The sequence below is a fragment of the Nematolebias whitei genome, chromosome 14, assembly GCF_014905685.2.
Source record: "Nematolebias whitei isolate Nwh7 chromosome 14, NemWhi1, whole genome shotgun sequence".
Lineage (NCBI taxonomy): Eukaryota > Metazoa > Chordata > Actinopteri > Cyprinodontiformes > Rivulidae > Nematolebias > Nematolebias whitei.
The window spans coordinates 16,731,494-16,744,371 of NC_056511.1; the positions used below are offsets into that span (position 1 = coordinate 16,731,494).

The following is a 12,878-nucleotide window of genomic DNA, read 5'->3' on the forward strand; positions in this document are numbered from 1 at the left end:
AGTTTGCATGTTCTCTCCGTGCATGCGTGGGTTTTCTCCGGGTGCTCTGGTTTCCTCCCACAGACCAAAAACATGCATGTTAGGCTGATTGGTAACTCTAAATTGTCCCTAGGTGTGAATGAGAGAGTGAATGGTTGTTTGTCTCGTTTGTCTCTATGTGTCCCTGTGATGGACTTGCGACCCGTCCAGGGTGTACCCCGCCCCTCGCACAGTGATTGCTGGATATGGGCACCAGCGACCCCCATGACCCAAAATGGAATAAGAGGGTAAAGATAATGGATGGATGGATGGATGGATAAACTTCATTGAGGTCTGCTAACAGATTTTTTTCTCTAGCATAAGTCCAGAATATATAATTCTATCTGCAAAGAAACAGCTTTCCAGAATTAGGAATAACTGTAAATGCAGGAAAAGTTGTTCCGCTTAAAATAAATAACTATAAGGTCGTTTTCACACCAGATAGTCCAGTAGACTCGGTTCGGTTCGGGACCAATATTCATGACCTTTTGTTTACATTTGAGCTAGGGGTTGAACGAGTAAATGATTTTTAAACTCAACATTAACATAATAAAACCCGAGTAGAACTCGAGTATTTGATGACTTCATAGATCTCAAGATACAAAAATAAATAAATAAATAAAACTGCAATTACAAAAAAAAGACCAACAAAACATTGGGAGCGTATATTATGCTCCTACCTTTTATCATACTGCAAATAAGTCACAGAAAAAACTAAACTATTAGTTATTATTATTAAACTGCAAACATGAAGAAACATGCAGCATGTCAAAAACAAAACTTACACCGAAACTGGTTCTGGTTCGGTGGATTGGACCCGGTGTTACACCATACTCTGTGACCTGCAACAGTGCAACACCGCCCCCTACGGTCATACGATGGTCACATAATATGACATCACTACGGATACCCGACGTTACATTTTTAACCTCGATAGATGTCCTAGCAACCGATGTGTAGATTACTCGAGTGCTCTGTTAATGCCCTAATTTGAGCTGGTGCGTTTGCATTCACACTGCACTGTGCAGTCAGTCAACCTGTTGAACCAACCTATTCCCTCGCTCGCCTGTGGGGGCGCTGCACCAAGAACTAAAAGAAACGACACAAAAACCTCTGAAGACACTTTTTCTTCTGTAAATAAAAATAAAAACGAAGTGGCATCAAGTTTTAGGAGTTATATTTAGTCATTTTTCAAAAATGGACTCAGCATGAGCAGAAGATGAGGCAGAAGACCATGGAGAATATTGTTTTTCCACACAAGGCAGCTGACGGCTCCATATAATGTAAGCGAAATGCGTTTGTTTGCCCTGCGCTGTACTCCACTTCTTGCTTGTGGAGTGGGGCTCGGTCTGTTTACATTCACACTGCACTCGAACTGAGGGGAATTTTAAACAAATAATTCATCCATCATCTCTCTCTTCGACGTCATCCTGCAGTTCATCTGGGCCTCGTTCAGAACCGGTCCGCCTGGTGGGAGACAGCTTCTTCTTCTTTCAGGAAAAAATAAAAACTCAGTTGGTTGTTTTGTAACCGAAGTAAACACAAGCTAACATTATTAAGAACATTTGATTTACCTGTTGTAAAACAGCTACTGATGATCACGGAGTAAAGTCCGACATAGTTGACTCGGTTCTGATCCACTCAGCGACCGGTGTGGAGCTGTTAGACGAAGCGGTCCCACTTGGCGTCAAATCTTCGACTCTCATCCAAAATCCACCTTTAACTTGTCATTACGTTGTTGTTAGCTGATTAGCCCAGAGGAAAACAACGTGCCGAGGCAGCACGCATGCGCATTAGGTGAAGGTACAAAATTCACAGCGCCATCTAATGACCCGGCATGGTAACTACAGCAGATTCGGGAGGGGGGGGGGGGGGGGGATCCTCCGGATGCATGTAAACCCAAAATGCAACCGTGTCAACGCAAATCTTTTCCTCTAATTAACATACGAAAAAAACTACATTTCCCCCCATCGTGTCCATGTAAATAGGGCCTTAATGAATTACGAGTGCAGGAAAAGCTGTGCTGCCTCAAAGGATTTTCCATAAAGTTTAGAAATGCTTTGCCGCTTAAATTTAGCTATGGAAAATCTTAGAAAAGTGGCGCCTCCTAAAATTAATTACCGGAAATGGTAAAAAAGCTGTGCAACCTAAAACAAATTATCATAAGGTAAATTGTGGATAAATAATATGTGACGCAAGCTGGCAAAATGAATCACAATGAGGAATTTTCAAATACTGGGTTATTAATATTTTCACATTGTCCATGATGTACTTCCAAATTATATGTACGTTGATTAAATTTGGCAAGTTATCACCTGAGTTATCACCTCAGGCAACAAACTACGGTAGTTTTGTTTTCAAATTAGCTATTTTTAAATTTGTTTTATTAAATTATTCATTCATTAAAAAGAAAATAAAACAAATTCATCAGAAAGAAAAACAGCATTGAATGAAAAGGGTGCAGTGCTTTGCCAGGCCAGGTGATAAATCACCAAATTTCATCAAACTATATATCATTTTTAAGCATCTGACATGGAGAATTTGAGAATATTAATAATACTAAAAACTTCCTGATTGTGACTCATTTTGCCGTCATGTGTCACATATTGTGCACAATTTCCCTGAATCCTTTTAGGTTGCACCGCTTTTCTACAATTTATGGTAATTTACTTTTGACTGTTTGGTAATTCATTTTATGTGGCACAACTTTTCTAGCATTTACCAACTAACATGGTTTTTGTTCATACATTCAAAAACATTTTTTTTTCTACTGTTTGCGATAAAGTTTGTGGTGACAAGCACTGATTAAAAGCAAAGGAAGTGAAGCAAAAATCAAGATCATTCATCGTGATATAGCTGACACAGCAGGCATCAAGATATTTGTTTATATTTAACTTCTTAAAATGTGTAAAATTTTATTTTTAAAACTTCAAATTGTCTTGAGACATGAGCTCAGGGCTGAGATGAACTTGTTCCCCTCTCAAAGTGAACACTCACGGATACTTACACAGCAAGTACTGAAAGGCCACTCTGCTTTTTCTGTCCATCTCCTGTGAACCTGGGCTTGTCACGCTGCAGCTTTAGGACTGCTGCAGTTTGAGCAGCTTCTTCTCTGTCATCTGACAGAGAGGGCACCCATACAACACCAAATCCATTTTCTCATGTCTTTTCTCATTTTCATGATGACTTGTTTGATCTTTGCTTAAAAGAATATGCAATGAAAAGTTTATTTTAAACCTTACTTATGCATTGTTTTCACATTGCTCCTACTTCCTTCAAGACCTGTATTACATTGCTGGTGATAAATCTGCCCAAAGCCCATTAGGTGTCAGACATTATGTCTATTTTTAGGGATTTTGGGGCCTAGAAATGATTATCATACAGCAAGTTTCATTGTAATGTACGACGGAGCTTTAGGGCCACGCTAAAAAATGCATATATATATAAATACATATATATATACATTGCCACACTAAGAAAAAACAAATTAAAAGCCATAAAATTCAGAGAGTAAAATCGTAGAATTCCGAGAATAAAGTCGTACGAATTTTTTTTTTCCGAGTCGGATCCACGACATGACCTGTCAATCAATCCAGTAGGCGTGTCAACAAATGACCAATCCGAAGCTAAATGCTCCTATAAGTGAATCGATGGGTCTCTTCAACCTCTTTCTGACATATGAAGACCTCTAACAGCGCTGCACGCACACAGTTTCGCTCACTGAGCGCCGTTTTCAAACAGAAACAAAAACAAAGTCACAACGTAATGACGTCACGTACACGCATCCCAGAAGCATCATACAAAAACACAACAGTAGGTGGCAGTACTGGAGCACGATTTGAGTAAGAGCGTAAATAACAATAAAGTTTAACAAACATTCTTCATTTTACCACAGTTAAAATGTGGTAAGCCCTGCTTTATCGTGTTGGAGTTCGGATAATATTACGACTTGTTTAGCTTCGGAGTGGTCATTTGCTGACACGCCTACTGGATTGATCGACAGGTTGCGTTATAGATCTGACTCGTGGAAAAAAAAAATTAACAGCTGTAAAAAAAAAAAATAAAGTGTACGATTTTATTCTCGTAATATTAAGACTTTATTTGACTTTATTCTCATAATGCTATGACTTTATTCTCATAATTATATGGCTTTTAATTATTTTTTTCTTAGCGTGGCCCTAAAGCTCCGTCATAGTAATGGTATCAGTATAGAAAACAAATGCTGAATTTTTTTTGTAATGAAATCACCAGGTGTGGCAGAAACAACTCAGACTGTTTAACACTTCACTTTGTAAGACTCCATGTAAGATCTGCAAGACTCTCTGGTAATATCTGAAGTGCCTGGAGACCAGTCAGGTTAACCCTCACCATCTGCACTGCAAAACCTTTAGCCTCAACTAAAATTACATTTATTATATGGTCAGATTTTTGAGCGCCGTGTACCACATAAAATCAATTTGAGGTCAGTAAGCACAACTAGAATTAATACAAAAGGTGCACCGGATTACAAGGCTCACTGTTGATCTTTGAGAAAATCAAAGGATTTTAAGTGTGCCTTATAGTCCAAAAAATACGGTACAAGCACCTCCAAATAAAATCTATGCTGCCGTTTTTCTTAAAGCTGTTAAGCTGTCATCAACAATAGGTTTTCAAACAGATCCCACAGAGCACTTAAGGCCAGTTTGTATGCTGATATGCGCTCCAAATGGAAAGTTAAATCTTTCCCAGACAATCTTCTTGTCATTCAGAGACATGACAAACTGGGGAAAAAAAATCACATGACCAAGTTAAGGAGATTCAGGTCACAGGTCAAAACTTGTGAGAAGATTCAAATGACTTGCTTTGTGTTAGCCACAGATTATCCACACTGGGAAATCTAACTGTGGATGTGAATTACCCTGTCAGTTTTAAAACAAGAGCTCCAGAAATACTTGTTGGTATCTCACTGTGAACTTTGTCCCTCTTGCATGGATACGTGCTACGTGTCCTCTCTGACTCAGCATGATGATTTAGCCTGTTTCTTCCTGTAGGTCTTACTGGTAGAGTTCAGATCAATGGGGAAACAAAAAGAAGACTGGCTTGTTTGAACTCTGACACTGAGCTATTCTACGAACTTGTGCATGAACTGTTTGATGGCAGCATGCAAAAATACACAGGGAATAATTTAGTTTATTTTTTTATTTATTTTTTAGAATAGATAGAGTGAACAAAATACTTTACAAAGAGTTGTTCTGAATATGCTGCTTTGTTAAAGGAGGTACATCTGTTTCTGTGTACATACATACATACATTTGATGTGTATACAGAGCTGAGGACTGTGTCAGACAGGAACAAGATGGAAACTCCCTTCAAATTTCCACTTTTGAAAGTTATTTGTGGTGACACATGCAGCAGGCATACATACTCTGCATTTCACATCTTTCTCAAGTTTGAATTGAGTTTAGCTTTCAAATAAATTCATTTCAGTTTTCATTAGACAATCTGCAATCCAGTTCCATTCAAAACATATCTAGCTCCAAATCCATTTACAGTACTGTACACACTTTATCTATAATACAATACACTCAGATTCAGAACATGACAAAATGCAAATAATGACAAAGTTGTGTGTAGGATCCTAGCCGATTGTGTTACCGTACTTGCCGCCGTACACGTCGCTTCGCCGTATAAGTCGCATCTATTATGCGTCACTGCTGACACGTCGCTTTTGTTACGCGTCACCACTGACAACCTGGAAATGTGGGCCGGTGTTGTGCCAAAAATCGAATGGCTGCCAAATGGTGGCCACGGGCGCATGCATGGGAGGACTTGAATAATTTCACAAGATTAACACTTAAAAACAATTGTTTGTTTGCTCGAAATTACAGCAAAGGTGTGTCTCAGTTTAACTTTTCCTTAATAAATGCACTTTGACATTCGCTCCAGGAGTTCTGGAGCAAGACGAAGGTGGCTCTGTATGGCAAGCCAAGTGTCTCATTAATAGCCGCTTTTACTTGTTAATGAGACACTTGGCTTGCCATGTATGTTGAGGACCCCCTAGTGGTTGAAAATGGTAGTGTTCAATCTTTTCCATGTCAGAATGAATGAAATCATCAGATCTCAGACAAAAATTGGGTTATAAATATGGGAAAAAAAAACATAAATATGTTGCTTTGCTGTGTAAGTCATAGACATGCTAATTTATGCCAAAAAAACAAACAAAAAAACTGTGACTTATACAGCGAAAAATACTCTTTACTTCAACACAGTCTCCCATTCTGAGCAGCACAGAGGCGACAGCGAAAAGAAATGACTTTTAACAGGAAGAACCCTTGAGCAGAACCAGGCACTGGATGGGCAGCCAGCTGAACCTGAGAGAACAGGAGACACAGACAAACTAGAAGTGCTGGTCCACTGGAAGAAAAACAGAATGAGGTTAAGGGCAGCAGTACAGTACAGGTCTCTATTGAAAATGAGTCCTTGTGATTCAATGAGACTAACCTGTATAAAGAGAGGTTGAATAAAAAGTAATTGTAAATACATTTATGGAGCGTAAATACAGGTGCCAGACTGAGGAGATGGTCAGTATGACCACACCTATATTTCTAAACATAAATAAAAGATAGCTCAGAAAACCCAGACCGAGCCTAACAGGAGAGTTATAATAATCTCAAAAGTAGGCAGGTTGGCATTCTCAAGGACAAAAAGTTGGAGCTTAATAAGTGAAAACAGCTTCTTATTTTACTTTTTTTGAAGCTCTAGAAAGGTCTAAAACAAAATTATGTTATAGTACATGTGAACAGCTCGTTTTGGCTGTCACCAACTTGTTGATCCACTATGAGAAGGTATTGTTTTATAAGACTTGAGGTTGTTGCAGTGATGTTTTCATATCTGTGCAATACTTATAATATAAATAATCCCATTGCATTACTGTGTATATTTTTCACTCTTACAGTATTTCATTCATTATGTACATTTGTGTGCAAACTAATAATAAAGATAGACATAATGCTTCTCCTTCTTCCAAATGAAGCCAAAATTCTCATGTTTTTGTGAGTACACAAAATTCTTAAGCCATTAATTGACCCCGACGTGATTTGAACACGCAACCTTCTGATCTGGAGTCAGACGCGCTACCGTTGCGCCACGAGGTCGCACACTGATTACGTCAACACATTATCACTAAAGAGAAAATAATAAAAATGCACTGCAATACATAAGTTGGGCACTTGGACTTGGGAAGTGGGTTGTACCCTGGATACAAAATCCCTCCTATACACCTTCCTAACTTGCTATAGGCAGTGATATTGCTGATCATAGCGTTACATGACACTTTTCATGAAGTCCTGGATAAACACATTTTAAAAATGTTTATTCGAGCATACAACAGCAGGAGCTACATAAAACATAAACAAATAACACCTGAAAATAATTATCTGACGTGTAATTAAACATGTGTAAGTGGGACTAACCTGTATAAATAAACGTTGAATAAATAACGTTGAATAAATAATTTCAAACGTAGTGTATTTTTATTATTTTCTCTTTAGTGGTAATGTATTGACGTAATCAATGTGCGACCTCGTGGCGCAACGGTAGCGCGTCTGACTCCAGATCAGAAGGTTGCGTGTTCAAATCACGTCGGGGTCAAACCTTTTCTTTACAGTTTAAGATGTCCTGAAATTAACAGTATTATTTTAACCAATGAGGAAAAAATGAAATAAACATTAAACCAGACATAATTGCTGAACCTGACATATTTTAGTTATCTTCTATCACATAAATCATTTCTTGATATACTATAGGCGTCTGCAGGTTAAATAACTTCTCGTATTAGAAACCTTTCTTTCGGAAATGTATATTTACTTTATCCACCGGCTACATTTTACTCGTTCCGAATGTAAGTTTCCCCCTAAAGTCGTTTCTCTCGTGTGTACGTTGCTATGGAGACGCGTCAATATAGGTTTGTGATTGTGAATATGTTTGTTCCGGAAAAACTAGCATGTAGCGGTGTCTCTCTCTTCTTATTATATTTTATTTTTGTAAAATCTAGAGTAGTTTTCATTCCGGACCGAGTTATTTTTAGAAAGCAGAGCTGCCGACACTCGAAGATTTCTACGTCTTTTTTCATGCCGGATGGTCGCACGCGTGATAATCTGTAATTAAACCTCCTCCGTTTTCGACCTAATTTTATAGCACGGCCGTACAGTTGATACTTTTTCTATCATGCCAGAAGACAAAAACTTGCTCCATCCAACCAGGAGTTCTCATCACAAAAAGAAGAAAAAGAAAGGCACTACACCTACTGCTCCAGAAAACAAAGGTAAACATTCTGACATTTTGGAGGATGAATGCTCAGATTTATGTTTCACTATCAACTTCCATATGTTTTATATACACAGAAGCAGTAGTCAAACCTAATAAAATAAATAAATATAAAATAGTAAAATAAAGCTAATTTTGAACAATTATGTGTTCTGAGTTTAATTCAAATGTGCCACTCGGACAGTTTAAAGAGCAGCATCACCTTTCTGAGATTTTAATGTGTACTATAATACTAGTATTCTAGTATCACTGAGTATACAATGTACATAGCACATGTATCCTTACTGATTGGTGGCTTTTTAATATATGATGTTATACAGCATTCATTCAACCTTTATTTATACAGGTTAGTCTCATTGAGCCTCGAGGACTCATTTACAAGGGAGACCTGTTTTTAATGATGACAACAGACAATCATAAAAGAAAGCATATAAATTGGGAAAAATAAATGAAAGAAAATTATGTAAAAAAACGAAACAAAAACAGCTACAATTTAAAGCGATGTGGAATACAGTAGAAAGAAGCCTACAACTAAAAACCTAAAGTATTTCTAACTACTTTAATCCCTTAAAAATGACTCAGATTATGGCTTCTGAATTACATTTTCTATAAGTAAAAATCCTGTTGTCTTGGATTGCTAGCAAATTAAATAATTATTAGAAATGATTGATGTATGCTCACATACCATATGCTACAGCATTTGGTGTGACTTGATATATCTCCTGGAATTTCAAGATTTGCTCAGAAGAAAATCAGGGAACTTTGTTTTCATGAAATGCTGGGAACCCTGTACACATTGTTAACATGCAAAGAGCACGTGTACTGCAATCCAGAAAAGATTGTTAGACGATTGACTCCCTGTTATTTCACCCACTTGTAAAGTATTTATGATCTGTGGGAGTTATTGCAAATGAACCAGAACGTGTTTATGCTATCACCCTGCAGAGAAACATCTGGCTCTGTCCTTGGCTCCTGACACTTTGCCTGTTTCCATGCTCTCCCATCCAAGTGAAGAGCACCTTCCTAAGCTCAGCGCATTCAGTAAAAAGGACAGAAAACTGTGCGCTGGTAGTGGTCAGAAGACCAAAAGGTGCCACAAGGATTCTCAGTCCCTCCCTACAGTGACTCATAAAACTGGCAAAAACGGATCTCCAGCTCAGATGACTGAGCTCAGCTTCCAGACCAGGGAGAGTTTGAGGTGGGAAGGAGTGCTGCAGGACCCCCAGGAGGAGGCAAAGAGGCTGGAGCTGTACAGGATTAACAGACGACAGCGTTACATCGCACAAAAGAAACCCAGCACGCCTTGAGACAAACTTTTCTTAAAGAGAGTTGAGAGAACAAGACTTCATCTGTCAGAGACGGTGTCATTAATGATCTGAGCACAGGCTGAAATAAAGAAACTAAGATTTATGTTGTTTTTTTTTGTCACCTTAAAAGTTATTTGTTCACAATTTAAACCAGATCCATGGTTAAATAGAAGGGAACTGGACTTCTCCACTAGTTTGAACTAGTTTTAGTCACTGATAGCTGCTGCATCACTGGCTGCAAGTTGTTGTAAGTACGCCTGAAATAAATGGTCAATGATATATATACTAAATAAATACCAATAAAGCAAAATGTATATTCACAGAGCTGTTGCAAGAACAAGAACTCCACAATTTGATAAGCATGTTAAAGGCAGAATAGGAGTAAATCCTTATTGAGTGAAACCTGAGCCTGACGTTCCCATGGCCTCCGGCATAATTCTTGTCCAGAAAAAATTAATTATTCTCAGTGGCTTGTGTTTAAAGGTTTACTTAAATATGAAACATGCACAGCAAAAAGTAAGCAAAAACAATTTATCCACGAGTTGGTAATTAAACAGAACTAGAGCTAAGGAGGTCAAAAAACTTTTTGGCTTCTCTCCCCATCTAGTCTGTCTGGACTTTCTCTCCTGCCATGCCCCACCCACATCACATGACTTAAACATGTTACCAACCTCAAACTAGCAAAGATCTACACATAAAACAAATAGCTTCAGTTATACAAAATTTAGTTTAGGCTCCCACAAGGAGGATTATCTTCTAAATTGTTAAACATGTAGAGAAAATACCCAAAGTAGGTCTTTTAGGCCTGAAACCTGATCAGGAAATGATGAAACCATTGAGCTTTGTCACGTCTGATCGAGAATAGAGAAGGATTAAATAACAGAAATATAGATTAGCATTTTCTCAAAGTATTGTTTGTGTAAAAGCTTAACTACTTATTTAGACACATGACCAACGTGTGGTTGAGGGCTGTTGACCCTAAAGGCACGTATAAAGAAATGATAATCCACATTTTCACAACATATTATAATCTTAATTATGTGGCCAGCTCTGCTTTTTTTTTGTGTAAAATAATAATAATTTAAGTGGTCAAACCACATAAGTAATTGGACCATGGTACAAGACTTGTATGAGCATTAATGTTACTTAAATTCAACAGATTTCATGATTCTTTAAGTATTAACAGAACTGAGATACTGATGCCTTTCAAGTTGCTGAATCCACCTTATGCTCAGGTGGATTATAGAAACAGTACCAGTGGTGGGCAGCAGGTGGCAGCATGACCACGTGAGTGAATCAGATGATTTCACTCTGATGACTCAGTAAACAGCAGGACACTGATGTGCCCAACAGTTTTTAATTTGTTCCAGTGAAACACCAAGACAAAAAGTTAAATACTTTACGGTGTCAGGAATCACTTAGAAATTATAATTAATGTGTTTTTTAAGCTTCTTAAGGTGGAATTTAGATCAAATCTTTCTCATAAAATTTAAGTGTATTTTAGTTCATCCTGAAATGGAAAAAATTTATATATTTTTGGGCCATTCTTTTTGTCACTTAGCATGTGATGCAATTCAGATTTATTAAATAGACACTTTGACGCCTGAATACCAGAACAATCAGAGCTGCCTGCTAGTAAGATTAGCCAGAACTAAAAAATAAAAATAAAATAAAAAACAGTACAGAATGATAATTCATGAAAAGTGCCCTTAAACAGTTTTGTTTTAACCTGTTCAACCTTTGTTGTCTGCTCTACTGGCCGTTATGTAACACTGCTTAACTTTTTTCACACTATTATAAAAAATAAAAAAAAAGATCTATACAGACCAAGTTTTTGAAGTAAAGTTTATGCACTGTCAATGTTCAGAAACAATAGCAGACAGAAAAACACCACATATTTTGTGAAGGTTTTGTCACAACGCCTCTGTTTGCTGTGTTTTGTTCCAGTTGTCTGATTCATCGTCTGTAACACAAAACCCCCCTCGTATTCTCTTAATCCCCCCCCCAACTCTGACTCGCTGAACCACGAACACATCGACAGCGAATCCAACTTGTGTTCTGCCGTGAATTATAGTTTTCAACCTGCAAAATATTTTTTTTATTTTTTACCATCTCTTTTCATTTCATTCGTCCTAAGAGATCAGATCTGTGAGGACATTTAAACCACAACGGCACAAAATGTAAATTATTTGACTAAATAAAAACAATCAAATATTTTTGTAAAATTTAAAACATGATGAACACCAATAGTTTGACTTTATTTCTACAAATCAAGTAAGATGTAGCCTAAACACTAAAGACGGTGTGTCCCAGTGTCGAAACTTTAATCTGTTTTACAATGTTCAGTCAGGTCACCTGGACGGTTTCTTTTTTTGCTGAGACGTTTCATCCATCATCCACAGGACTTCTTCAATTTGAGGAGCACCCAAACAAACTGATTTCTACAAAAAGCATACTCCATCCTCAGAATGAAGAAGTCCTTTGGATGAAGGACGAAACATCTCAGCAACAAAAGAAACCGTCCAAATGACATGACTGAGCTTTGTTGGATTTTTACCTGGATTATTGAGCATAAACTTTGGTGTTTAATCTGTCATTTATCTAAAATAAATGAAAGACTTGTCTGCCACCAGTTCTCCTACATCATGATCCTCCTCTTCTGCTGGAACATATCGACCAGTGTGGGGCCTTTGCAGCTCCTGTTTGTCTTGACGTCTTCTCGGACGCGCAGCAGGCGAATCCTCTCCGTCTTGTTGTCCTTCTCGTTGTAGGGACACACCTTTAGATGCTCCGAGATGGACGGAGCGTCTCTGAAGCGCCAGGAGTCCACAGGAGAGAACAGAGTGCTAAACTGCCAGACCTGAAGGGACAGGAGGAGACGGGCAGCAGAGAAAGGGAAGATTCCAGTTCAGAGGATTTTATTTTTACTTATTTAAATTTATTTTTGTGTTGGTTTCAGCTTCCTAAAAATCCATTTGACCACTGGTGTGTTACTTAATTTCTCAAATATTTTGGATTTTTTTTTGTCACTTAGCCTACCTTCTGTGTCACCGTCCACTTGGCTCCCCCCTGAGAGAAGGCCTTCTTCTCCCAGCGGAGGGTGACCATCCCTCTGTCCTGCAGCAGAGAGGAGCACACCTGCCTCATGAGCCGGGACACCAGGGACAGCTGGGACAGGGACAGACTGTCCAGGAAGCTGGCCACGTGGACCAGCACCTCATAGGGCAGCGAGCTGAGAGAGTCCCCCCC

At 38.3% G+C, this 12,878-nt stretch overlaps 1 protein-coding gene and 2 non-coding genes across 3 annotated transcripts; 1 reads left to right on the forward strand and 2 right to left on the reverse strand.

Moving 5' to 3' along the window:
* Positions 1–7,079: 7,079 nt before the first annotated feature.
* trnaw-cca lies at positions 7,080–7,151 on the reverse strand. Its single transcript has one exon. It is a non-coding gene; the product is annotated as a tRNA-Trp (tRNA).
* Positions 7,152–7,575: 424 nt separating this feature from the next.
* On the forward strand, positions 7,576–7,647 carry trnaw-cca. The gene has a single exon. It is a non-coding gene; the product is annotated as a tRNA-Trp (tRNA).
* A 4,620-nt stretch (positions 7,648–12,267) lies between these two features.
* LOC119420861 (F-box only protein 40-like) lies at positions 12,268–12,776 on the reverse strand. The gene is made up of 2 exons (XM_037688285.1): positions 12,669–12,776; positions 12,268–12,489 (listed from the first exon to the last, which is right to left on the reverse strand). Exons 1-2 carry the CDS (start codon positions 12,774–12,776, stop codon positions 12,268–12,270), a joined length of 330 nt encoding a protein of 109 aa, XP_037544213.1.
* Positions 12,777–12,878: the final 102 nt, after the last annotated feature.

Excerpts from the sequence above, each read along its gene's own strand:
- LOC119420861 (XM_037688285.1), bottom strand. The coding sequence starts at position 12,776 with ATGAGGCAGGTGTGCTCCTCTCTGCTGCAGGACAGAGGGATGGTCACC. Across the intron at positions 12,490-12,668 it reads AGTGGACGGTGACACAGAAG|GTCTGGCAGTTTAGCACTCT; the intron begins GTAGGCTAAGTG and ends CTGTCCCTTCAG.